Source organism: Agelaius tricolor, unplaced genomic scaffold, assembly GCF_023055355.1.
Source record: "Agelaius tricolor isolate 1412-34295 unplaced genomic scaffold, bAgeTri1.0.p SCAF_6, whole genome shotgun sequence".
NCBI classification, from domain to species: domain Eukaryota; kingdom Metazoa; phylum Chordata; class Aves; order Passeriformes; family Icteridae; genus Agelaius; species Agelaius tricolor.
The window spans coordinates 30,435,908-30,462,528 of NW_027269266.1; the positions used below are offsets into that span (position 1 = coordinate 30,435,908).

General features: G+C 41.0%; 1 protein-coding gene across 1 annotated transcript in view; it reads right to left on the bottom strand.

The window, feature by feature from the left end:
- The window catches only part of IGF2BP3 (insulin like growth factor 2 mRNA binding protein 3), a 112,270-nt gene that overhangs the window by 62,937 nt on the left and 22,712 nt on the right, over positions 1-26,621 (bottom strand). The window contains exon 3 of the mRNA XM_071429195.1: positions 24,820-24,868. Within this exon, the coding sequence (XP_071285296.1) occupies positions 24,820-24,868 (49 nt within the window). The remainder of the gene's footprint in view (positions 1-24,819; positions 24,869-26,621) is intronic.

Here is a 26,621-nt window from a genome sequence, read left to right on the forward strand (position 1 = left end):
GTCCCCTGCTCAGAGCCTGCTTTGCCTGTGCCTCCTCACACCACTGCCACACCACATGGCACAGGCACACTGGGAGGACGGTCTGGGGCAAACCCACCCATTTCTTTTGGGCAGCAGATAAAGACAGACTATTGTATGCTCTTACTGTAAAGGTAAAGCAGGGGGCAAAGGAAGCAGGGAAGGAAGGAAGCTACATTAAGCTTTCGGTTAGTTAAAATAAATCTCTCTTCCCCTCCCCTTCCCCCTGGCCTCACATACCCAGCTCTAAACATCCCCCTTCCCACTCCCAGCACACAGAGCTGTCTCTCAGGATCAGGCTCCAAATGCAGGCTTTGTGCTTCAACCAGGCTGTGCTCTGAGGAATTGCTTCCTGAATGACCAGAGGGAAACACCACATGGTGTCACAGCTCACAGGTCCAAAGCACAAGTTTTGTGGAACACATCTGAGGGAAGTACAGCAACCTTCGCATGGTGCACCCAGTGTCACGCCAGTAAAACAGCATGAAGTGCTTTCAGGAGCTTAACTAGTTCAGCTTTTTTGGAAGAAAATGTAACAAAAGCACAGTCAAAAATAGACCAGCTTTGGCTAATATAACTGATTATTCTTTTAACAAGGTCTCAACCACATCTGAAGTGGTTTCAGTAACGGTGACAACAACCAGGACAAAAGACAGCAATATGACTTCACAAGTGAAACAAGTGCTTAAAATACTCAATAAAGCACAAATATCATAAAGGGCACAGATACCTTAAACAAGCCAAAACCCACTTCTCTCTTTCAGTGACATTATAAAAAGTTACTGAAAGCATTACAGATATGCTGCCCAACCTTGCTTCGTGCACAGAAGAAATAAAATCGGAAGTTCTATGTATTAGATTAGGACACAAAAAAACCAACCCCAGAACACCTCTTGAGTGAAAATGTGCCTGTTCAAATGATTGCTTAAATAAGGGAGTGACTCTTTAGACAGCTAGGAAGCCTGCGAGTTTGTAGCAATGTCAAACTGCCCTATTTTTAGCATTGTGTGTCAAGGGCACATGCCTAGAAAGCGCTTTCACTGCTTCAGCAGTTTACAGGAAAAACAAGGTAGACCGGCACATGCTTATTTACAGACAGATGAGCCCAAATCTTGTGTGTGAATAACCACATGGGACTGCTTCAGTTTTACAGGGTGACTCACCAGGGCAGCATCAGGGCTCCTGACACAGCCCCAGAGCTCAGCGCTAGCAGAAGGAAATGGCTGCACAGCACTCAAAAATCCTGAAGCAGCAGAGGGGCTGGGCAGTAAACTGAAAGCTAATGGACTACATTAATGTCTTTCAAGTGAAAAGAAAGTTTTTCAGATAGGCAAGAATGATAAAGGGTCTGCCAAAAAAAAAAAAAAGTGAACTGTTGTTTAAGACCTTACATTACCCACTGGTTTTCTATTTTAGGTTCTACATATGACTAATTTTCAAACTTTTCAGTACCTCTAGCATCAGCTGTTCAAAAAAACCCCCAGAAAAATGTTTCACCGCTGGATGAAAGCTTGTACAGCCATCTAAAGGAAGCAAGAAGCCTTAACCCTGATCACCATTTCTACTGTTATTCAATACTTCCAAAACTCTAACACAGTGTGTAACACCATAAAGTGATGCTTTACCAGGTAGCTCTCATTTTTTAATAGGAAAAATTATCAAACAACAAAGGTTTTGCCAATACATATAACACTTGACCCTGTGCTTTCAATTAACACTTATATACCTGCTACTGTCTCTAGCCACTGTCACAGACAAGTGTGCTGCATTTTCCACTATCAAGTGTCCTTTATCTGAAATCTCAGCTGGGTCATTTTCAAGCAAATTCTTTACTGGCAGACTCACTGAGCACCTTTACACTTAGCTAATAAGCTTTGCAGTGAGGAAGACAACAAGGACTAAAATATGCACAATTCCAGAAAACTGAATATAAACTCCTTCGTTCTCCACTGTGGTGGCATGGGGGCACCACAAGAGCTGAGCTTAGGTCATCTACAAGCAATTAAACAAGTTTTTGGTCAGCAGCAGAGTCAGATCTCCAAATCTTCACCAGCTGTGTCAGAATGCTAGCACAGCCATGTGTAAACGAACAGAACAACTATGAAGCACTGCATTGCCTGAAAACGTGGCAATATCCAAATAAAATAAGATATTAATAGGACAAATGTATATGCAAGACAAGCAGCATTCTACCTAAGGTTACAGAAGGGTTTCTGTACCCAAGACTTTTATCCCAAGTTATGTGCATGCCTATGCCACCAAAAAACCTTACAACTTGGTACATGGTCCGCAGCATCCTCAACAGGTTTGCAAAAAACAGAAATACTAGAGCAAGTTCTAATTAACAGCCCATGGTATGCTCTGCTCATTCTGAATACAAGCATGAAAATTAGCTGTCACATGCTCTCCAGAGTTCTAGTGGAAGAAGCCATTCAGCTGTTACAGGACTGAAGTCAGAAACTGGAAGAAAAACAACCTAGGTCAGTTTACTTGAGTTTTGTAATTGTGTAGAAAAATCTCCACAGCTATGCTGACTTCAACACCCATTTTCACTAGCTTGAGAAACTACCTTAAGTTCTGTTTAAGAAAAGTTAGCAGAACTTTCATGAGTATCTTCTTTTCAAGCTCTCATCGACAATGAAACACTTAAGTGCTGTGTGCTGACCAGCATGGTCCACAGACTACAGACACTTCAACAGCAAGCACACGTGACAGCTACACCCAGTGCTATCCATACAGAGCTCAGGACAGAAGACAAGGTCAACTAGCAAACAGGTCAAAGGCAGGAGCAGATGGCACAAGATGTGGTCAGACATTGCTCTGAAGGGTTAACAGAATGGCAGTGTTGCTTTGGCCTTGGCTGCTGTGACTGATGTGCAAACTGTGCTGTTCTTAGGACAGTAAATAAGGACAGCAGGGACCACTGTAAAGTTCCTGTTCCCAGCAAAGCAAGAAAACAAATACAACTTGGGACTGGGGAGAATGAGGGGGAGGAACAGAGTGGAGAGATATTTGCATCTCTTTTTGGCTGCATTAGTAAATAAGGTGTTGAGAAACAGAGATTCCACTAATTTTCCATAGGAACAGATGTTTGGTTAACACTACCTCACTTTCAACACTTGCTCATAGAGAATACATCACACAAAACATGCTGCTAAAAAAATAAGGGAAAACCGAATTAAACAAAAGACAGTTCCAAGTTACTGCATTGGGATAAGCAAAGTAGGACTTGGACCTAATCCCCATATTGCAACTTCTCTCCTAAATATGATCATACTCATATGCTATACTCAGGTGATCTGTGTAAACCACAAGTGACATTTTCACAAACTAGCCCAGCACCACTGCATTGTGAGCATCCACACTGCTGAAGTTTAGAGAGCTCAGCTCTAAAGATTTGTGGACTGTCTACTGCTGAAAAATCACCCAGCTAAACCCTACAGCCCAGGGCTGAAGGGTGCAGATAATCTGCCCTCCAAGCCCAAGCAATTACTAACTGGGTTGCTGCATGTTGACCTCAAAACCTTGATCTCAGGTATGGCATGTGGCTACCTTTGTCCTTCCCCCACTCTCCCTGTCATGCAAAGCACAAATTGTGTCACTGCAGGCCACCTTTAACCCTCAGTTCCAGCCAAAGTCTGCCGGCACCACCAGCCCTCCAGAGCTTTGACCCTCTGGGACTGCCTCATCCAAACAGGGTTTGGGATCCAAACTGGTCAGTCAGTGCAGCACTCTGTTGGGAATGGACCAGGGAGAACAGGTGAGACTCAGGGAAGAGAAGCAGCAGCAAAGTAGAAAAGCATCAGAAAAGTAAAAGAAAAAAAAAAAGGAAAGAAAGCGGAAATATGTAAATAACCACATAAATCTAAAGGCATCTAGGTTATGCTCAGGGTTGTTTTTTAACACTTTGTCTCAAACTATCAAGTAAAATTCTCCATTCTGAAATAATTTGCCTTAAATGAAAGCAAATACTGTTTTTAAAACACTATCTTAATACAAAATGCAACAACCTTTCACTGGCATCTGTTAAAACTGTATCACACCAAGTGTCCACCACGTCAATAGCTTGCTTAAAAATCACAGGTCAGTGTTTCTGATCTAACAGCAGTAACATACTACAGTGTTATTCAAGGCAACTGTTCTATTTTAAAACTTCAGTTAATAATTCTAACTCTTCATTGGAAGTGTTCTGAAAGTGTGGTTGCCTTTTTTTTTCTTTCAGATGAGCAGAGGGTCTGACAGAAGGTTCATCCAAAATCATGTACATCTTTTAGATAATGGAAAAGAACTATGGATTTCAAGACCTGATTATACACACATGAAGAGGCAAGGCTGAGAAAAGCAGACTGGTTTAGAACCTCCCACGAGTCACTGAATTTGGAGTTCCCATTACTTTAAGCCCAGACTATCTTTAGAATTAAGTTCTGCTAATTGGAAGATGTAAAAGCAACAATATTACTAAGAGACACATTGCTCAAGTGCAGAACACACCTCGATGAGTTGTTTTTGCTGCAACTCCATGCATAGACAAGTTTTTGTAGTAAAACAGACAGGAAATGACACTTCTTTGAAATTTAAATACATTACTTTTTTATCAGTGTAACTTAGTTCTTATATTTATGCACATTTTAGGAGGCATGCATACTGTTCTTAAGTCCAATACTCTCAGTAAAGTGCTAAATAAAACAGAGTGATTTATATAATGAATCATAAAAATAAGCCTTGCTCTGAAGATCTAGAATATAAGAAAAGATACAGAGCTTTAAGTCTTCTAAAACTTAATGACTGTGATTTTTTTTCTTAAGATTACTACCAGGGTTCAAGAAGAGGAATTTCTTGCATATAATGGAATTGGCTAGCCAGAATCACTGAGGTGGCACACTCCAAAAAAAGTTAGAATTACACTGAGTTTTCATCATAACTTCAATACAGTAGGAAGACATGATCTGGTACTGTAACAAGTATCAAAATTTACCATCATTTTTAACATCACCTTCATTGTAGCCCTTCTTTAAAGCTATACCTTTAGTTACCTTTCCTGGCAGCAACATGTCCCAGTTTGTTGCCACTGTATTAAAGGAAAAACCAAAACCAGCGAGGTGGGCAATCACGGTTGCACTGTAGAGAACTCTTAGGATTCCACTGAAAGTAACTCCCAAAATAACTCTAAAAAGAAAACCAAACCACACACACACATAAAAATAGCTCTCACACAAACAACCATGTTTCATTTTTACTATACTTTTAAACCATTAATGAGTCATCACTTAAATCACTAGCTATGTTTATAGAACTATTCACACAGTAAACTAGAATTCATAAAATGAAACTGTATACATTTCATATAACATCTTTTTTTCTCCATTAAACTAATTAGAGACACAGGAATTCACTGATTTGCAGGAGGGGGTGTTGATTTTTTTTTTTTTTAGATTAGCATTTTGAAGTGTATTTACCACAGAAGTTGTGTTTCACCTCATGGCAAAAGCTCAATGTCTCCTACTTACTTAGCCTACACAAAATTTTCCTCTTTACCAGAAGGGTTTTCCACCAAAAATGAGACCAAGAAAGATTGTGGTGTAGCTGAACAACATAAAATGCAATTAGTGGTAAAGTCTTTGTAGGTTGTGTCATTTCATATTCTTTCCGTGCCTTCATGGGGCAGCGAAGGCTTCGTTAGAACACACTCCAAGCAAAGACTGACTCCTGCAACCACTGCCCACTTTGATTAGTCTTAATCTTAGTGGAAGCTCAGCAGTTTTCTCTGATTGCTTGTTTGAGGGACCAGCAATTTGCGCAATGTTTATTTTGGGCCGTCACTGAGGGAGGGGTGCAGCCAAACAGGCACTGTCCCAAGCCAGATCACACGGAACCCGGCTCTCGCACTCGAGGAACATCTCAGCCTCAGCCAAACCCAGGAGCCCGCCTGTGCCGGGAAGGGCTGCGCTCCACAGCACCCACCCAGGGGACTCCTGCGAGACAGAAACTGCCTCTCCACGCCCTGGCAAGCCCCAGCAGCTGGAGCACAGCCCAGAGAAAGCAGGAGGGGTGGGTGGTGGGGACAAACTTTGTCACAGGTTACCAAGTGAGGAGCTCAGATGTCCCCCAAGTACTGTAAAAAGCACCTGTGCAACACAAAGTGGACTCATCATGAACAAGGGGGAACAGTGTACAATACACTTCGGGAATATTTAAAAAAAACTTTATTCCTCCCCTAAACCAAACTAGAAAATCAAAACGAGAAATACCTTTACTTATGGTGGACTTCCATCCACACAAACCCCGATTTCACTAAATCAGTGAAATACTCAGGATGCACGTTAAAGAGCAAGTGCCCTGCTCACTCACATGCCTCTGATGATCCCAAAACAGACTTAAATGTGGAGCATACCACTTCCAGTGCAAGTGATATGCATCATGGTACCTGCATCCAACAGAGTCAGTATCACCCTGTGGGTTTTGTATTTTGGGTGATAGCACATGTTCAGTGTTCTCACATTACTCAGTGAAGAGTTTGATGAAGTAGCTCTTAGAAATAAGAAACAAATTTAACATTCAGATATATTCCAAAGTTATTCTGTATATCTTATGTCACAAGAAAACAGAATGGAAGAAGCTATGCCTTTTAGTTTTCCACATTTCTCTCTAATCTTCCGTTTTCTTGCTTCCTGGAGTAAAGACCTTCTCACTGATAGATTGTGAAAGGCTAGGCTGATTAATAAATTTGACAGATACACAACAGAAGATACAACAGCTACAATAGCATGGGACTGCAGGAAAGAGCAAAGACCATGTTAATGACCCCCTTATGACTGCAGCTGGAGTCAAGCAGCAGGATTTCCTTAGACAGCATTGACACATCTGGATTGCTCTCCAAGGGAAATGAAAAGCAACGCTTCTACAAGATATTCTGCCAGGTATGCCAAAGCTACAAAAGCTTGCAGGAGGCAATAATGATATGAATTGAAGTGATAGCAAAAATAAAGGAGAAGTTAATGCACCCTGGCACAATAGTTACCTCCGTTTCAGGTGACCATCATACCTTGGCAAGGAAAGACACAAATATCACATAAGAATGATCACTAGAAATTGATACAATCAGATGATAGGTAGTTAAGCAACACGAGCAGTGAGGTGAAAAAAGCAGTTTCATCAACTCAACAAGATATGGGAGATCTTAAAAAGTGTGAACAAGCCAAGTGTTATTCAGACATTTTTTAACAGAAAATCAGTGTGCAGAACAGCTAACTAATACCTTTAGAGCTTGGTTCCACAAGTGGTTTGCAGAACAGCATAATCCACAATCAGTTCTGTATGAAACATTTGCTGTGCTGATAATATTTTTCTTTCCCAAATTCAATGAATATTCTTCTAAGCCTCTAGCAGACTATGACTTGACAGCCAATGGATAGGGAAGCTTTTAGAAGCTCTAAGCTTACTTATGGTCATTTCTCTCCTCTTCTTCATTTGGCAGATTTTTGCATTCATAATGACTATGAACAACTGAAGGAAGCTGAGTATTCTATGGGTTGTATCTTTATACACAAGATAACCACAACATAAAATCTCTACCTTAGGATCTTGTGTGCATCTGATACACAGGATCAAAGGTGCAAAGAGTCCTGTTATGGGCTACCACAGAATATGAAGGCTTTATATTAAGAATACCTCCTCGAGCTAGCACAATATAAAACTTCCTTGCAGTTCTTGTTATACAGATTTTTTTTTAATTTAGAAAAATAATTCCAGTTTTCCTTAAAATTAAATAGAAGCAGACATTTTAGACAGTATTCATAGAAAGCATCCATGAAGCTGCAAGCGGTGAAGTAATCTATTAGTTCTAAAGTAATGTTTGCCACATCACCCACCAGGTATTTCTTATGCCTACAAACAACTATAGTGTTTCTACAATTTTAATTTTCTCACTAGAACAAGAAAAAACAAAGGAATCTGAAAACCTACTTATTTTGGTGAAAGAAATACTCAGAATTCTATAATTCCAACTACTTATTCCTCATACTCCCCAAAAAGAATAGGTTTAAGATTTGCCACCCCTTCACTTTGGGCTTCTTCAAGCACTGCTGGAATGCTAATAATCTCTGTATCCTCCAAATTTTGGCTATCAAATTATTTGGAAAGAACAACATCTTCAGCCCCAGGACAACACAAAAACTGGGAAAAAATCCACACACTCAAGAGTTCAAGCTCATAAAAGACCTTCTCCATACCAATGTAACCAGGCACTGGTCCCTGCAAGGAGGATAAGATGCCCTCTGTCCCCACCCTGTTCTGATCTTTGAGGGAAGCAAAAGGCCCAGGAAAGCTGTGTGACCTACAAATCCCAGCAGGCCCTCTAGCACCCATGGAATACAGCAAAAGGATGTTACCATGCAGCTGCTGTGGTTAGAGAGCATGGAGGACCAGGAGGGGGGAGACAAGAAAATAAAAACAACTTCCTCCAACAGTTTGTTGAAATGAAAGAAAAAGGGAATTGCAGAGCACTCTTATGTGCCAAACAGGACAGGACCCTTGGCTCACAGGCTAGGAGTCTCCTTTTGGGGCAGTAAGTCTCCAGGTATGAAGCCTCACCCAATAGTTTGCAAGGCTATAAAGCCATTGGGTAAACTGCCTGCTGAAAAAACACACCCCAGTGTGCACCAGGATGGCTCACAGCACCTACACTTCTCTGCTAACACCAGCATCAGAAAGGTTACCAAGCAGGTAAGATAACAGAAGCTTATTTTTTAGCTCACTTTCTGCTCAACCCAGAGAAAGAAACCAAACTGGTGAAAAGCAAATACTTTGCAAGGAGGAAAATGGGGACTTCAAATGAGAGAATAATTCATGGAGAACCACAGTGGGTTTTTTTTCAGGTAAAGTTATGAAAATGCTTATTAGCAGGTTTTAAATACAAACTGAGAAAGGGTTGGGTTTGGGGTTGTTGTTGGATTATTTGGGTTTTGTTTTTTAACTTTTCTTCTTCACAGACAAAAATTGGGATTCAGCTCATGGTAAAATTTTCCTTTGCTGATTTATAGAAATACCCCATAAATGTTCATCTGGCATCAGCCTAACAGTCTGGGAAGATCTATTTAAAAGCATTTTTTAAAGTTTAAGTAACTGTGCATGAGATGTTAGAACTCAGCTAGAGACTTTAATTTTCAATCTTTTTATAATCTACATTTTTCTTTTGCCAAGTATAAGATGTCAAAAAGAAAAGCAGAACTAATATTCAATATCTATAATTAACTTCCTAGACACAAATTGAATGTGATGATATCAGTGTCCTGAAACCTAGTATTCAAATGATCCCTCACTTGATTATAAATTTACCATTGCCTGAATGAGAGAAAACTCTAGTGAAAGGAAGTGTGTACCTTTATCTACCCTAATTAGATGACAAAAGATAAACACTCTTGAGAAGTATTTCTTTCTCCACATTTTCAAAAAAAAATCTTCAAACTCTTAAGTTCTACAACAAAGAAGCTTTTGCCATGATCCAAAGAAGTGACAGTGAACCAAGCCAACATGCTGCAGAAGTCAGTAGGGTTTTTCAGGGGCTTCCCCCCACACACAGATCTCTCTAGCAGAAAAGGTCAGCAGTACCCACTCTTATGCTTTAGACATTAGCTTTGTCATTATTCATTGAAAATTTCCCATTCAGACTGAAGGCAACTTTTTCTCTTACTTGCAAAATGGAAATTTCTTCAGTCCCAATCACATGAACTTGGTTAGATATAAGAAGGCAGGAGAGATCATATTTTCTACCACATACAGAGTAGAAAATAGTTGAAGTTCTGCTGGAACAGCTGTTGATCATTTCTGGTTGTACTTACTTCCACTAAAACTAGAAATCTAAAGAGAAAATCTGTCAAACACCACTTTACCATGAAGATTTTTCATTCCACTAGTTACAGGGCAGTCCACAACCTGCTTACTTCTCAAATATGACCCTTTTTTTGAGTCAATACAGAAAACAGCAGATTACTTGACTTCCACTCCACCTTTTCACACAACCTGTACCACCTGCTTCTCTGAGAGCGTCCACTCCACCTTTTCACACAACCTGTACCACCTGCTTCTCTGAAAGGGGCAAACTCTGCTTCAAGTCAGAATCTCTCTTGTCTTTTCACTTACGTATTTGATCCAGTGGTGTTCATGTTTATTAAAAATATTTCTAAAGGCCTTAAACCCTGCAGAGTTCCATGTCTGTGACTGCATGAGCAGGGTAGTGCATGTGGGGACCCTTTCTGGTGCCAGGCACTGCAAGAGATGGGCTTCAGGAGCAGCAGCAGGGATCTCCAACACACACTCCTGTGCTCCGCCACCACAAACCTGCAGCCCCTCAGCCCAGCACAAGCACCTCCCACCCTGCAGAATCCTGGGGTCAGCTCCAAGCAGCTTTGCATCAGCAGCCTGGCATTGCCAGGGACAGATTTTCAAGTTTGCCATCACCCCAGCACAGCAAAGGCCATAAGACCAAACAGACCCGATGAGTTTGCTCTTTAATCTCAAGGTCAGCAGGTCTCCCTGCATTTGGGAAGCTCCCATCAGCTACTAAAACAGCTGGTTTCATTGCATCAAAAATGCAAGCAAAAGACAGCATTGTACCTTCCTTGCCAAGCAGAAAGACATCCTACAAGTTACATGTAGGAGGCAATGCTTTTAATCCCACAAAGCTCAGAAGATAATGCCAGCAGAAGAATTGGGAGCAATGCAGGTCAATGTAATCCCAACTGCAACTCTAACACCCCTTACACATTGCAGTCTCAATGACCCATGCCTTGCTCACCTCTGTGAGGTGCATTTCTTCACTGTCAAAACCATGGAGAAATTAACAGCCACTCCATGGAAACATGAACAATGGAACACAAGGGTGGCCACAAAACAGGTTGGTTATGGCAAATTAGCTGGAACTGTTGACATGCACAGTCTCAGAAAATCAAGTATTCCTACTGCAAGAACAAAAGTTGTTCCTGTCTTTGCTTTGCAGACAGTAACGTTCCAAAAGGATGGAGGAGGTGATTGCCTGCAGACTTTAAACAGGAAGGCACACAGGGCAGTTGCAAGCACATCAATGCCTCATGCATCCTAGGGAAGCTGCAAGATCACTCTGACAAGCTGAAACAAAGTATTGCATACCTTATATCTATTTTGGAAACAAACCCATACTTCCACGTTGAAGCAAGTTAAGATATTTCATTAGTTAGGTGAGGACACCACTTTGAGAGTTCTCCCATTTGTTTTGCAAAGGCAGAAGTTCCTTTTAGAACATATGGCCACCCAAGAGAGTCAGCAGCACGTGCATTTCCATAGGGTCCAGAGGCACCACGAGACATTGGCTTAGACTGGAAGCTGACATGTAGCAAAGTGGTGGAAGTCATGGGCACTTGTCTCTAGCATCAGTAAGCATCACCTGATTTTTTTCTTCCTCACAGCTGCTGAGCTGGCAAAAGCTTATGATATCTTCTGATATATTTCATAGTCCTTCCACCCTCCTCCTAGATCCCAGAATGAATTCCACAGCCAGTGAGCTCAGATACCCGAAGGTTGGCTTTAGAGTGTATACTACATATCCAAAGTGTTCATACCTTTAGTACAGCCACCTGCATCTGCTAAAGGTGTTCAGAGTCCATCACAATTCACAGATTTCACAGCTGGGAGAGTCCCAATCACTGATCTATCATGAATCCCCTGTGCACACTCCCACTGCAGTCCCAGACACAAAGCCAAGGTTTCAAGTATTCCCACCACTGTGCTGATTCTTCTACTACGTGTTTGAAAAAAATGGGATGTCACCAGGAACAGATTACCTCCTGTTTTGGTATGAAACCCAAACTGCTGATGGATTACACACGTGCCAATTACGGAACATTATCAAGAGGCCGAAATTAAATGGCACCAAGTAAGTCTATAAGGTTGCAGTCACTAAAGTACTTAAGTCATCCCTGTTTTAGGTTGCTTGTGACAGCAACCTAAAACAGTGACCATTAGGGTTGCAATAACCAATACCTGCAAATCAAAGTTAGGGATAATGAGCTGATCCCACACTGCCTGTGAGAATGCTGCAGGTCCACATGAGTCCTGTACCCCAAAAGAAGAAACAAAACTATTCCTGTAGTTGGGATGTAATACACATCCCTTAACTGTAAGCTTGCATGGTGATTCCCGTAAATTTCTATGGGTTTGGACAGAAAAGCAGAGATAAAAGAAAACAACATGCCAAGAAAACGAAAAAAGTGCTGAGAAGGTAGGATGTAAGATTTGCCCAGGCCAAAACTTTGCTGAATCTCCACAATGACACTAGCACACACTAATGGGCAGAGATTAACTACCACATCCAAAAGGGCAACAGCTGCTATATGCAATCATGGAGGCTACAGGGTTCATTATAAATCCAATGCAAAGGGCTGAGCAACACCTTCCTAGAACCACTGGCACATCATTATAAACCCTCCACTTCAAAGTACATAGCTGAGGTTGGCCTCCTAGCTGCTGCTCATACTGGGTAACTATAAGTTCAGTAAAGGAACTCTGTGAGCAAATAAGTGAAATTGTTGCATGAACAGCTATCTACTACTCACATAACAGCAGCCTGATTTTATTACTAAGAGCAACAAAAAAAAAAACGCAGCACCCAATAAAAGGTGTTGATTTGGATTCATTTCTTATACATGCATTCAATCCCCTATTAGGTTTTATAACAAAGCAGCTGTTTGCAAGGATAGTTTTAATCTGCCTTCCCTTCCCCCAGCAAGTTAATGGTGGGCTACAGTTTTCAGAGTGATTTCCTGTTTGCATTATATTCTAAAAATCCTGCTCATTTGCTTCACTAAAAGGCATGTGCTTGGAAGTGGTTTTGATGGCTTTTAGTCACATCCCCCCTTTTTGATTGCCACAGCACTCAATGTCTGAAAATAAGGGAGCTATTTCAAGTTACATTCCCTTCCCTCCCTGCCCACATGTTCTTGGCTACCAATTTGGGGCACAGGATCACAGGGAGCTTTGGGTTTTAGAATAACACAAAATTAACAGACCTTTACCTCTCTTCCCCCTGCTCAGCAGATTTGGCTCTGTTGGTGTTCACCTACATCTTAGGGACCTCCTATTTATTCTTCATGTCCTCACTGCAAGTTTTGAAGGCCTCAGCCCAGCAGGCAGTACCCAAACCACCCAGCTCCTGGAGTGAGCACTAGCTGCTGGATGAAATGGCATTGTGCAGCTGCAGGTTGGGTTGGTATCTCTTGCCTTCCTGTAAGACTGTGACATTTTCCTGTGCTTGATACAACAGCTTCACTGCTTGCCTCAGTTGTAGGTTTCCCTTCTTTTCTGCAGGAAATTCTGCAGCTGAGCTCACTTTCTTCCCCTATCCCCCTCATCCAAGAAATAACTCAAGATTTTCCTGTAGCACTGGATGAAAGCAAATAGGAGCTGCAAGAAGGGACAAAGATGGGGCCTCAGTCTTGAATGGTCAAGTTCAAGGCTACAACCAAAACTGACTGTGGGAGGGAGCATAGATCCAGCAGTGTACTTGTACAAGCAGCAATGAAGTAGGTTTGTGGCAGGAGCAGCCCCACAACAGATTTGGTCATTGGAGAGATAGCCCAAGATCCAATTTTACTTGGCTAGCAAACGAGACAAAAATCCCACATGCCTAAGCACAACTATGAGCAGAAATGTTCTGACTACCATTGCATTACAGCATCAATAGGACTGGAACTAGCCAGACCCTTGGAAATAATCACATTTTGTTTCCCTCCCCCCACAAAAGAGTCAGTTGCATAAAGTTAGGTCACCATGTGGTACACATATGATTCAAATATAACATTTCCTGGCAACCAGCAGCGTGCCCAGAGGAGGATCTGCACTACTGACTGATAATGTCAATTTTTGCCATGGCCATCATAAAAAAGAAAAGTCTGCTAATCTCTCGAGATATAAGAAGCAAGCCTCATTCCACTTATTAGCTTTCCACAGGTTTTACTGCAGGCTTTTATCTGTTGGTTAGTTTGGGGGGGAAGGGGTTTGTTGTTATTTAAAGGAGCAAAGCCTAACACATACACAGAGGTGTCTGACAGCAACTACCTTCATAAAGTGAAACAACCTAAAATGAATAATACAAAGATTTCATTTCCCAATTCCAAATCAATAAAAAATTCCAAGAATGGACAAAGATAATCAAAGAATGGGAAACAGCTTCCAAAAACAGCTAAGCAGGCTCTACCTCTTCAGCATGAAAAAAAGGGCTGAGGAATAAAGGCCATTAAAACAGTAAGGAAAATAGAAAAGGAGAAAAAGTTAACAGAGGTATTTCTATTCACTCTTCCTTCCAATACAGGAGCTGGGAGACAGGTGGAAGTTCAAAGCATGTGAAATGGGATGGTTCTTCCTTCAACATGCCCTAAGAATCCACTTCACTGCAGGGTATTGTGGATGTCAGAAGTTTGCATGGTTCAACAACATGCTTGCCAGAAACTCTAGGTTAATTTCTTAAATACAAACTCACTGGTTTTAGGTCAGTAGGTTTCAGGGCTGCAAAATGCCAAAAGCCAATAGAAAGCTCTGGTGACCTATCTCTGTGTCCTTGCCCTTATTGCTGTACCCCTCCAATGGCACAGCAAACATGGGTTACATGACTGTACATTAACCTCCCTTCTGACCCAGTGTTGCTGATTTTCTGGTCTTTATACATAAACTGAGGAGAATGGATTAAGAATCATTGAGGCCACTTGAAATTAACATTTTTCTATTCCTTTGGCTTCCTCTGTGAACAAGAGCTCAAAGTTTCTTGTACTATTGCCTGAGGAACAACTCTTCTATACATTTCCTCCAATTCTCTTTCAAATTATACAATAGGTAAGTCTGAAGCAACAATCCCTGCTAGTGGCCTCTTCTTTCAAGGCAGGTAACTGAAATTAGTTCAGAACTTACCTAAGAGGGGGGCAGAAATAACTATTTTCTTAATCACATCAATTTTTCAACATTTGAAGGGTCTTTTGGTTTATAAAAGCATGTAGCTTTACCAGCAGCTTCACACATGCCAATAGAAAAGGTATGGATGTCTAATTTCAGAAGTTTTTGGGCTGCACTCTCAGCATCTAAAACCAGCACCTCAGCAGAAGACTTAACACCAGTAGGAACTACTGGTTCCTTATTTGACAGAGAGAGAACTAAGTGAGTAAGATTTGAATATAAGGCAGCATGAATAATTAATTAGAAGACAGTACATTTCCATGACAAAGACAAAGAAAACTATGTCAATAGCTTTGACAGGGATAAGTACATTTTTCTTATTAAAAAAGTATATTACTTTGTGGACCAAAAACATACTTTGGGACTTTTGCTAAGAGGTTGCAAGCTACAATTTTCACCAAGCAGTTCCTTGGCAGTTTGGGGTTTATGCTGTTGGAGTACCAGTGGCAAAGATCATGTGATTACCTGTGAAATGCAGCTCTTCCCAGCACTGTGGTGGTGCTACTCACTTGATTTCCAGGCTGCCTCACTTAAGGGTAGTTTGAACAATGGCATTAATTTATCATTGTGTTTAAGGAAATTTATCCAACTGTGGCATACAACATCCAAGATCTATCTGCAGAGCTGCAACACCATTCCCAGACAGGTTTCCCTGCTCTATATACAGTTGACAGGCTTGCAGAGGTTCTACATCCAGCCCAAATTCCAGTAATGATGCTGTACTGAGTAACATTAGGGCTCAGAGCATGGCACCCTACCTGGCCACTTCCTACCTGGAGGGGAGAAACAAGTGTCTGTGACCTGGCAGCAGAGGAGGTCAAAAACATCCTGCATTAACAAGAACACAGGCAATGGATGGAGTAAACTTAATGAACACTGAGTAAAAGGGGATAACCACTCACAGGAAAAAACTTCATCCAGTTTTGGGACCTCCAGTACAAGACACCCATTGAGAACCTGGAAAGAATTTAGTGAAGGGCCACCAAGGTGACTGGAACACCTCTCCAGTCAAGGAAAAGCTGAGGAAAATGGGCATGTTGAGCCCAAAAATGGACAGCTTTGGGGAGAGCATAGCAGCAGCCTGCCCCAGAGGTCACTGAGAAGACAGACCCAAGCTCTCCACAGCAGTGGAGGGTGGGAGAGCAGGAGACACCAGGTTCAAGCTGGCACAACAGATGTCCTCACCAGGTACAAGGAAAATAAGTCTCACCAACAGGATAATTAATCCTTTGAACTGGTCACCTAGAGAGGTTGCAGGAACTGCATTTCTAGAGATCTCCTAGAGGGGACAAATCCTTAAGCAACATGGCTTGAATTCAATACAGAGTGCTGATTTGAGCAGAAAGTTGGGCTGTAGACCTCCTGAGACCCCTTTCAACCTGAATGGCTTTGTAATTCTCAGAACAAGCATGTCACAATGCTGGATAAAGGGGTTGCATCATGATTAAAGTGACTCCCCAAGTAGAAATTATTGCTAAGGAGTGCAACACCTTTACAACTGAGTCCTTGAACAAAGGTCTTCACTGACACCTTTCTAGAACTGCAAACAAAAAGGAAGGATTGGTGGCTGGTTTCCCAAAAAGTTTTGAACCAAGAAAATTTTGTATGTCTGTTAAGATTTCTCAAGGTTTGGGGTCACTGTTAGTGACAGGGTAAACAAATAACTATTATTCTAGGCTTGTGAGCGACACATTGCTTTAACAGTGCCAAGCAACCCTATGGTGACAATGCCAAAATTCTTGCACACTAACAGCTGGTTTAGGTATTAGAACACTTCTGAAAAGTTAAAAGATTACAAGTTGCCATTTCCTTTATCACAGAAGACTAAAAACCAGTAGTGAGAACAAACTTTCTCATCTGAGTCACAGGACAATGGAGCAAATTCTGATGGGGGGAAAGTTTTTGGTCAAACAGTTGCACTGAAACATTTCTTCCTTTTTCTATACCCTTCACTTGGCTATTTCTAGCATTGAATTCTGAAAGGGAAGTAAGACTAGTAAGAACAGGCTACAAAAGCAGTCTCAAAAGACAAATATTATGCACATATTAGCTGGAATTTAACACTTAAAACTCACCAGTTTGCTGTGTTTTGACAATTAGAGCCCATCACAACCAAAAGCAGTTTACACTCCTAAAACAGATATGTAGACAACTCACTGAGTCACAAAGTTGTGTGGCCCAGCTTAAAAGTCTCAGGTCCAAGTGGAAGCTTTTCTCCAGTCTTTGTCCTCTCCACAGCATCTCACAAACCTTGCTCCAAAGTCACTGCAACTTACTACTCATCTGGCTGAAGATCATGGTCAAAAAGCTGAGACACCTCAAGGCACAGTTTAAAACTTGCTCAGCCAAATCAACTTGCGTCTGCCATATGAGTCCTATGGCTTCCTGAATATCCACCCAACACCACATTTCCTGCAGCACAGCCCAAAATCTTCTACTTCCTCTTCTTTTGGCTTAATTACCTGGGCCACCTGGAGTAAGAAGAGCAACTTGCACACCCTCTGAATTAGGTCAGTCAAGCAGCTCTGAGCCCATGAGTCTTCTGATTTCTCTGAAGCAGGGTTTTAACATTATGTCTAGTTCCTCTGGTTGGAAGATCACCTTCCCTGTCTTCTAGGTGCTTAGTGCAACAGAGCCCTGACCTCACCTTTAACTTCCTTACTCACTACTTAAGCTACTACAAGTTTCCTAGAGAAACCTTTGTGTTAACTAATGCAATGTGACTTTTCTAAGCCTACAACTGTAATAGAAGAACAACAAAATACCTTCATTAGGGACTTCTAGGACATTAACCTTACAGAGGGGCATATGTTTGAGGAAAGTATCACTATCAGCTGTTTTTAGTAGGACTCTGATTTAAATAAAAAAATGTTGTAGCCCAAATCTCAAAGAAAATTAGCTTTCCTCACTGGATTTTTCCCCTTGTTAATCACAATTGTATGACAATTATCAGCAGTGCTGTAACCAACACATCTGTATGAATAAATCAACCTAAGTGAGAAGTATGCTAATTGCATATTTATCCCAGGACCTCCACTCCCTCACTGTATTTTAAACACCTGCAAGTGGTGTTGATTACCTCACATATACCTGTAAATATCACCTTCTACAATTAAGCCAGGCATTTAAAATCCCAACATAAGCCAGTATGGTATCTGAAGTGAAAACTGGGTGGTCTGCCATGGTCATTTTCATGTATCAGATTGCCTCACCTGCAGCCAAGTCCAGCCAGATAATGGGAAATATATGTGGATCAGAAAAAGCAGTTAATTCAGAGTGTGTGTCCCAGGTCAGATAAGAAAGGAAAGATGATCACCCTCTCTTTTCTTCTTGTCAGAGGAGAAGCAAAGGCTGCCCCGCCATGCTCCCCTGGGTATAGATCCAAGCCCAGGAGGAAGCAGTGCCTTTCTGAGGATCTGCACTGCCCCAGAAGCTACTCTGCCCTCTATCCTATAGTCAGGAATCAAATGAAGCATGTGATCGAGATTCAAATTTTGTTTGATGTACATAATTCTTGATAAATACCTCCAGTTTCTCATTCTAAGAGAATCCATCAGGGAAAGGAAGGGAATCTCCCTTCCAAAGGCTTTTGACACTCCCCCGTACAACAAGCTCATAAGGCAAGCACTGACAACAGTACAACAGCAGGTGAGAGGCTGACCTTGGCATCCCTGTCAGGTAACAGCCATTACCAGCCCACTGTCAAACTAAAAGGCTCAGTTTCACAGGGTTTGCAGGGAATACACCATCCAGTGTTATACCAGGTTTCTGCTCACTAAATTTGAAGATGGCACAAAGCTGAAATGGAGTGACAATATACCTGGTGCCAAGAGCTCAAAGCAATCCTAAACTACAGAAATTACTCTGGAGAAGCTTCATGGGACATTCCCAGGTAAGAGACTTCACAACAATCAATAGTCTAGAAATAAGAGTCTTGAGAAGAAGTTGAAAGAACTTAAACTCCCTCCTTAACCCTCCCAAAGCATCATAGATTTTCCAATATGCAAAAGACTGCTGCAGAGAGCAGAATAACATGTTCTCCATTCACCTGCTGAGTAGGACAAGTAGCAATTGACAAGAAATACAGCTTAGTGCTTGATGTAGCACACTGTTTTCTGTTTCCTTCTCAAAGATCCCTACCAGAGATTCCCAGACCTAGCGGGCAGCAGCAGATTTGTGCATGCTTAGCTTTCTGCTAGCGTTTTTATAGCTAAACATTATTTTTATAGCACTACATCAAGTCAGGATTCTTAGAGGAAGCTTGAGGTGAGACCCTACTTTGATATATTGTATACATCTTTAGCGTTGAGTCACCCTGCTTCTAGAGTTCTTTTCATTTTACTTACAGCTCATTCCTGCATCTCCCATTTACATCTTGGTTTTATGAGAAATATCTGCTTTGTATAATCATAACTTATTCTTAATTGCTATAATTTCATTGGTTTTCTTTTCCTAAAATCCACAAGATCCCCACCTGTCCTCTTCATACCCTGCATCTTAAGGCACAGCTCATGACGATTAGTTTCTACACTGCATCTCTGAAGAGATGCAGTGACCCCACAGAGCTTAGCTGCTTTATTCAAAGCAGCAATACAAGCTACTACAGATCCTCAGGACAGTTACTCAGTGCACTGTAAGGCTTACAAACATTTGCCCAGTGAGAATCAGTCTCTATTCTTTTAGTGATACTCAAAGTCGTCTTACAAAATATGCAGATAGGTTTGAGACATCTCCACCTTCCTCGCATGGTCGGAAATCTCAATGCGGAACCCGGACTCACTTTGCAGCTCTAGAAATCCTTCTCCATTACTACTTCTGCTTGGGGAATCTGAAACATTGGAGGTCTCAACATAACTATGAGACTTCATTTTTCATTTCCATGAAAAAGTGAGGAAAAGCAAATCCTCTTTAGTAACATTCTTTTGCTTTCGGAAGAGCTAAATCAGACCTTCCTTCCCACACATTTCTGTCCCCGAAAGCAACCTGCAAGTCTCACAGCAAAGCTAGGAATACACATTCACAGCATTTTTCCTGCTTTCTTTGCTCACTCAACAGGTTCACACTTCACAGGCTCGGCTTTTAGTCTACCTTTTTTGTTACCAAGTTCATCAACACTATCTGTTTATCTGCTCCATCCAAACCGATAAGGAAATAAGCCCACAGAAGATAAGTGGGAACTCTGCAACAGCTACCTTCCTGCTGAGCCAGCAAGTGCCATTTCTGGCACCATCTGTGTCCTGAAAGTCTGTTCTCTAGTGTTTTATTCACTAAACATGGAAAAAATATTTGGAGAGAAAATCTCTCGAAGCATCTTCTACACTCGTAGATGTTAGTTTTAAAATGTTTTAAAAGAGAGATAAAAGGGGTTGGCATTGTGCAGCTCCTTCTCAGAACTCTGCTTGAATCCCCATTGCATTACACCAGAAACAAACTCTAGGTACTTCAGTTTTAAATCACCATACCTCTATATTTCCCCTTCCAGAGGGCCTATAATTTTGTCTTGCAAGTACACCTCCAGTGCTGAATACATACAAGCTAAGAGAGAGAGTACTCACCATTACAAATTAGGAGTCAAATCAGCTACAGACTGCCGTTCAGGAAAGACTAAAAAGAGATCTATTTACTTTTCTGCAGCAACAACAGAGCCAGGGTACTTGTTTCCAATGAGTAAGAGATAAGACTGGTATATGTGGAGAATAGGAAACAAGGGTTTTCCAAATCCTTCACTGGTCATGATTCTTAGCATCAGTCTGGGCTCTGTATTTCAAAAATGAGGACAAAAAAGGGGAAGAGTACTACCACTACATATTACACTGCTACTACCCACCTATTACCACTAAAAGTGATGCACTAACTGTTTGACAGTTTGCTTCACAAAACAGACTTTGCAACAAGATAAAAGGACTTATTTAAACAATAAGATCTGATCATGCATGAGTTCTCCAAATTACAAATTATGGATACAATAACCTCTATAGGCAAATTATGTGTAAGCAGCAGAAAAGGAAGATTATGCATGCAGAAGTCATGATGCTTCTATGGAACCAGTCACTGATCCAGAATCCTCAGAGACAGCCCAGTGAGGGTAGGGGCAAGATGCAAGTGAACTCATGGATGAGTAGAAACTTGACCCTGGCTAATCCTTTATCAATCCAGACCCCAACTACAGTCTAAGGCAATTTCTACATTTTCTTAGCTCATACAGAGATGCTGTCTTCCCTCCACCTCCAGTTTCTCCTATCTGGGCAAGGAGTACAAGAGTACCCAACCCACACATACAGAAACCTACAGAACCTTGCCAAAAATCTTGTGAAGTTCAAATTAATTACCAGACACGTTTTGTAAAAACTTAACCTTGAATGACTTGGAATAAATTAGAATTTTATCTTTTACAGCTGCACTTTTCAAGTGAGCTCTTCAGGATAGCAACCTTACGGTTTTGCTTCAAAGTAGTAACTCAGCAGATTATAGCAGTTCATTATCTGCCCTTTTCTCCACCACTTAGCTCTGAATATGGTCTAAAAGGGTTATCTTACCTTTTTTGCTTATACCATGATGGTCTGATAAGTGCATAGTGAGGTCTTACATAACACAGAGGAAACAAGCCCAATTGCTATGGCTGCTTTAAGAGTCATATTTTAATCAGTAATGGCAACCTACATGAAGGAGAACACTAGTTGGAATACTTTTGTCAAAAGGGACGCTCAGAAAAGCAAATAGCTACTCTGAATTTCAAGACTTCATTCCTGACAAGTGCTGCTAATAAATGCCTGTTACTCTGTGGCCATTTATACTCACTGTTTCCCAATCTATATGGAATAACTGTGGAACAAGTGTCTTACCATGAGTTTTCAGGGCACACAGTTACATTCAGGGGGAAGTCAAAATTTCCTTATCACTAAATGATTTCTCTCTTCTCTTCTACTAATGGCACTAAATTTTACTAGATAGACATGCATATCTCTTAGAAAGATAAGAGGGTACACCAGTGGAATGGTTTCTAGGTTTTCACTAGAAACAGATTTACTTCAACATTTCACTAATCTCAAAAGCCAGCTTCTACCTACATGGAGAACAAAGGACCTATATCAACAGTGGGGCACCTTCTTCAGGTGATGGATCTCAAAACCTTCTCAGTTCAAATTAACCTTCAATATTCCCTGAAAAATTTTCTGGTCTTGGAAACCAGGAGGCAAAACTCATTTGTGGTGCTCAGAAGTGGGAGCTGCTACCAAACTCTGTTTCAGATGAGCTGTATTTAAGAATGTTATAGATGCCTTCCTTACAAGAGGGCCCTGTGGGTGTTTTGTTACGAGCCAAGAGCCATCCCTGTGCACAGAGGTCCTCACTGGTCCCAGTCCCACATGGCCCAAGGCATACAGGGACCACTGTGTGCACCTTGGCAGCACGGACATGAAGCACTGAACCAGAGGCAAGCACACTGGCTTCTAGGGACACTCCCATGGGCTTTTTATAAAGAGCTTGTTTTAATAAAGAAAAAAAAATGAAAACAAGATAGCTACTACAGCTTTTGCAAAGAATGGCACCAGAACCTTTGGAATAATGGCTATACCAGGGGTAAAACAGTTCACAGGAACATTAATCTGCTGTTCTTTTCACATATCCTGTGTCACAGTAAAAGGAAAGGTGTTGCAGAGTACAAAGTGTGTTTTGTATTTCAATCTGGAACATACATGAGGGCTGGACTAACTAACCTAAAGACCTCTTTCATCAGTTGTTTTGCTCTGGTTTTAGGATTTCACACCTATTAGAAATCAGTCTTGATTCAAGCAATTAACAAAGGGGTGATGAGGCAAGCGAATTGGCACAGAGGGACTATAAAACACAATCTAAGTAAAATCACTCCAGCTGCTACACATGCACACTCACATACCATCCACTCAGAAAGTATTCTGCAAGAACATTGCTTCAATATAAATACCTCTCTGAACACACACATTTCTACTCTCCCCACTAAGAAAGACTTGTTTTAAGGGGGAATCATCAAAAACCTTCTTACAGAGTTCAAAGGAAGTTTTTTCAAGGATTTTAACACCAAAAAAAAGATACCAGAACCCAAGGTAAACTGACATAGGACAATTCTCTGATGAATTAAATCACCAGTCACTGTACTTTATCAGCACTGTTTTAAGGACAGACAAAGCTTACCTGCTTGAGTGCAGAGGTGCCAGACCACCAGCATTTACAAAGAAAAGCTTTAGGGAGTTACTGGACAAACTGGACTTGCCAGGCAACTCTGGTGTTGCAGGAGAATGCAAAAAAGTATTGTAGAAACTTTTGGGTCTATAAATTCTGTGCTCAAAGGGTCAGGTCTGTAAAAATAACTTTAGAGCATGTAGGCAATGCTGAGATGATTTTAACAGGGACAATTTTGACTCTTCCTTAGGAACTTTAGGAAGACAAAGTGTTTTTAAAAAGATGGGCAGAGAAAATGCCTGTCTGAGACCAGATGTCACTACAGAAACTGCAACAACAGAGAAGAGGGATCATTTAAGTCAGAAATCAAATGGGAAACAGGGTAGATACCCATAATATACAAGCAGTATCAGCTACATGTGTAAGGAGTCATGAGCAGGTAGAAGCATTTTTAAGTACTCTGCTCAACAGCACTTCTGTTAAACATCTGTTTATTCACATCTCTGAGTTGTATGCCTCTGCTCTGATACTTACTATTCCTACACAAAATCCTCAGAGGAATTTTGTACCAAAAAATAACTTAATTTTCAAATTAGTCAGCCTCAACCATCTCTATTACTATGCTTCCCAGAAGTTTGACATAAAAAAGCAGTTATGAAATTGGAATAAGAGATATCAAGTGGATACTGTTAAGCTGAGGAGTATGCAAGGCTTGGGAGGTGCAGAGGAAAAGCTCAATGGACAGCTGGCACCAGAAAGGCAGGCGGGAGCAGTGAGAGGTGGTGTGATACCTGACAGAGACCCTGTGGGGGACAGCCTTGGTTCAACAGACCAGTGCCTCCATTTCCCTTCAAAGCTAGGAGGCAATCAGGCAGTGCAAACAAAGAAGTAGCTGCAGATGGAAAGTCAGATGAAGGCAACAGACCAAGCCTGCTGGAGAACAATGCCACCGGAGCTTTATCCCCAAAAACCACCACCCTTCTCAATTCCCTCAGGCAGGAGGATGACTTAACACTAACAAAACATGAAAAAATATTTTAGACATATACAAGGCAGAAAAAACAGTAAAGAAAACTTATTTATCTGTTCTCACAGTTGGCAATCTACTGCAAAAATTAGAACACTATTTGTGGAGTGTAAATAGCAAGTACATATTATACTGGTGAGAGCCAATAATCAGAATACTGTGAACAAAAAATTTGCCATAATGCCACCAATACAGAGGAGCTAGGAAAATAAAAGCCCCCCAAAAAACCCACCCCCAAAGAAGGACCAGAACTAAATTTCTGCTTCTGTAAAAGTTTTTGACCAAGTATTTAAATAAGAACTTTTATTAAGTTTGCTGAACTCATACACCAAACACCAGCAAGGTCCAAAATGGACGAGCTTTCAGTCTAAGAGAGTGACTGCATCAGGAAGTCAGCATTCACCAAGGAATCCATTTCAACATTTTTTATGGTTAACTTGGAAAACAGAAATGAAGGCAGTTATCTGAATTGCTTAGAAGGCTCTATTGTTCCCTCTTCCAAAGGATTTTTCCCCAGAACAGAATGGGTGGTGTGTGCAAAGCAAGTGAAAGGTGGGGGAAGGGGAAAAGTCCTGTGGATAAAGAGAGAAACAGAAGCATAGTTTTTAAGCAAAAATAAATTTTTTTTTTAAGTAACTTCCTACCTCCCACTGCAAGTGAGGCGGGATATTCCTGATCTGAAGCTTCCGACTCCTGCAGATAAATTAAAGAAAATAGTTTTAAAAAAAACCCAGAGAAAACATTATTGCAAGATAGATTATACATAGCAGTGTCATACATTTTAGCATCTGTCATACTAAAAGGGGCAAAACCAAATGCAGAATTCAAAAAAACCAACAGATCGCCGAGGGGGGAATGTCAGGTCAAAACCATTTCAAGTCCAAAGAACTGTTACAGAAATACTTGTTACACATTTGACAGCTGTTACATTTCATGAAGCCTCCACTTTTCCTGAAGAGTATTTCTATTTTAGCTTTAAGGCCTTCAGTATCTAATTCTCTGTTATAAATGGGTGCTATGATCCCATGTATTTGTACTGGGTTCTCCTTTACAGACTAAGAGTTTTTTGTTGTTATTTTGTTTTTCATAATTCAACAAGACAATACATCACAATGTTACAATCCTTCAAGGTAAGAAATATAAATTAGAATAAATACATTAGTTTAATATTAAGCTTTTCACTAATCTAATGATGGACCATTTTCTAATATTTACAGGATTAACATTCTTCATTCCTTATTAGGAAGAAAGGACAAGAATCAGTAAATTTATTGTATCTTCACCCCAAATTTACATCAGTTTTCACTTATCTACTAAACAAAACATTCACTTTGAAGTGCTGCTGCAAAGCCAGTGTGCTGGCTGCCTTCACAGCCAAGTCCTTTGTCTTCTCCCTTCCCCCAAAGTGAGAGAACAAATAAATGCCAGAGATGCCACAAACCCCTTGGGATTTACAAGAATGTGTAGATTAACACAGTTTCGGCTAGGCTCAGGTATGTTGAGCGAGTAGGGTCAGACTGACCATCCTGGGGAGCTCTGGGGAAGGGAGAGGGGACAAGAGAGAGCAGTCAAGACTTCAAAAGTCTCAACTGCATTTTGGTACACCAAAGCAGCTAAAATAAGTGTCTTGTGTTCAAACACTTAGTTCTACCTCACAAATTAATTGCTTTTAATAATGGCCTCTCTCAGAAAAAAAATGATTAACATTTTAAGGATTTTTTTAATAACAGTTAAATTTATACAAGCCAGTGAAGTCTTCAAGCAAAACAAGTTTTAGAGATGTTCCTGTCTAGCAATAAAATCAAAAGCTTTCCTTTTCGCCCCCAAATCCTTTTAAAATACACTCCTTTCCCTAACACCACCACCTACCCAGGCCTGCAGAGAGTGTTTTACATCTTAAAATGCTCTTCCCCACAGCGTTTGTTCAAGGCACAAGCAGAGGTTACAGCACAAAGCCACTTGCCCAAACTGCTCCTCCTGTGGAGGTGTCATCCCCAACACTACAGCGACCATGGATCGAGCAACAAACATGATTTGGCCAGAAAACAGAATCAGGCCTTAGTTTTGTAGCATTTCTCAGCTGTTTTCACTCCCTCTCAAGCAAGTAGGAGCAGATTTCAGCATTTGATCATATAAATAGGCAAGGAAGGGAGAACGAAAACCCAAACCACACACAACCCTGTTAAGGTTTCATTTTCAGTAAAGCAGGGAAAGTCAGGAACTGCTTCACTGTAATAGAGAGAGCAGAAAATTTCCTTGAAGCCTGCAAAGTTTCCCTCAGACCACCATCTCAGCTAGTGATACTGCTGCAAAACAGTCACCCTAAAGTAGTGGTACACTGCTCTGAAACATCAAAATTATCTCACAGGGCAACCTGGAACTTGGAAGTTGGGTCCTGAGGTAGAACATAAAAGGGGATGTTCATACAACATTAAAAATACTGGGC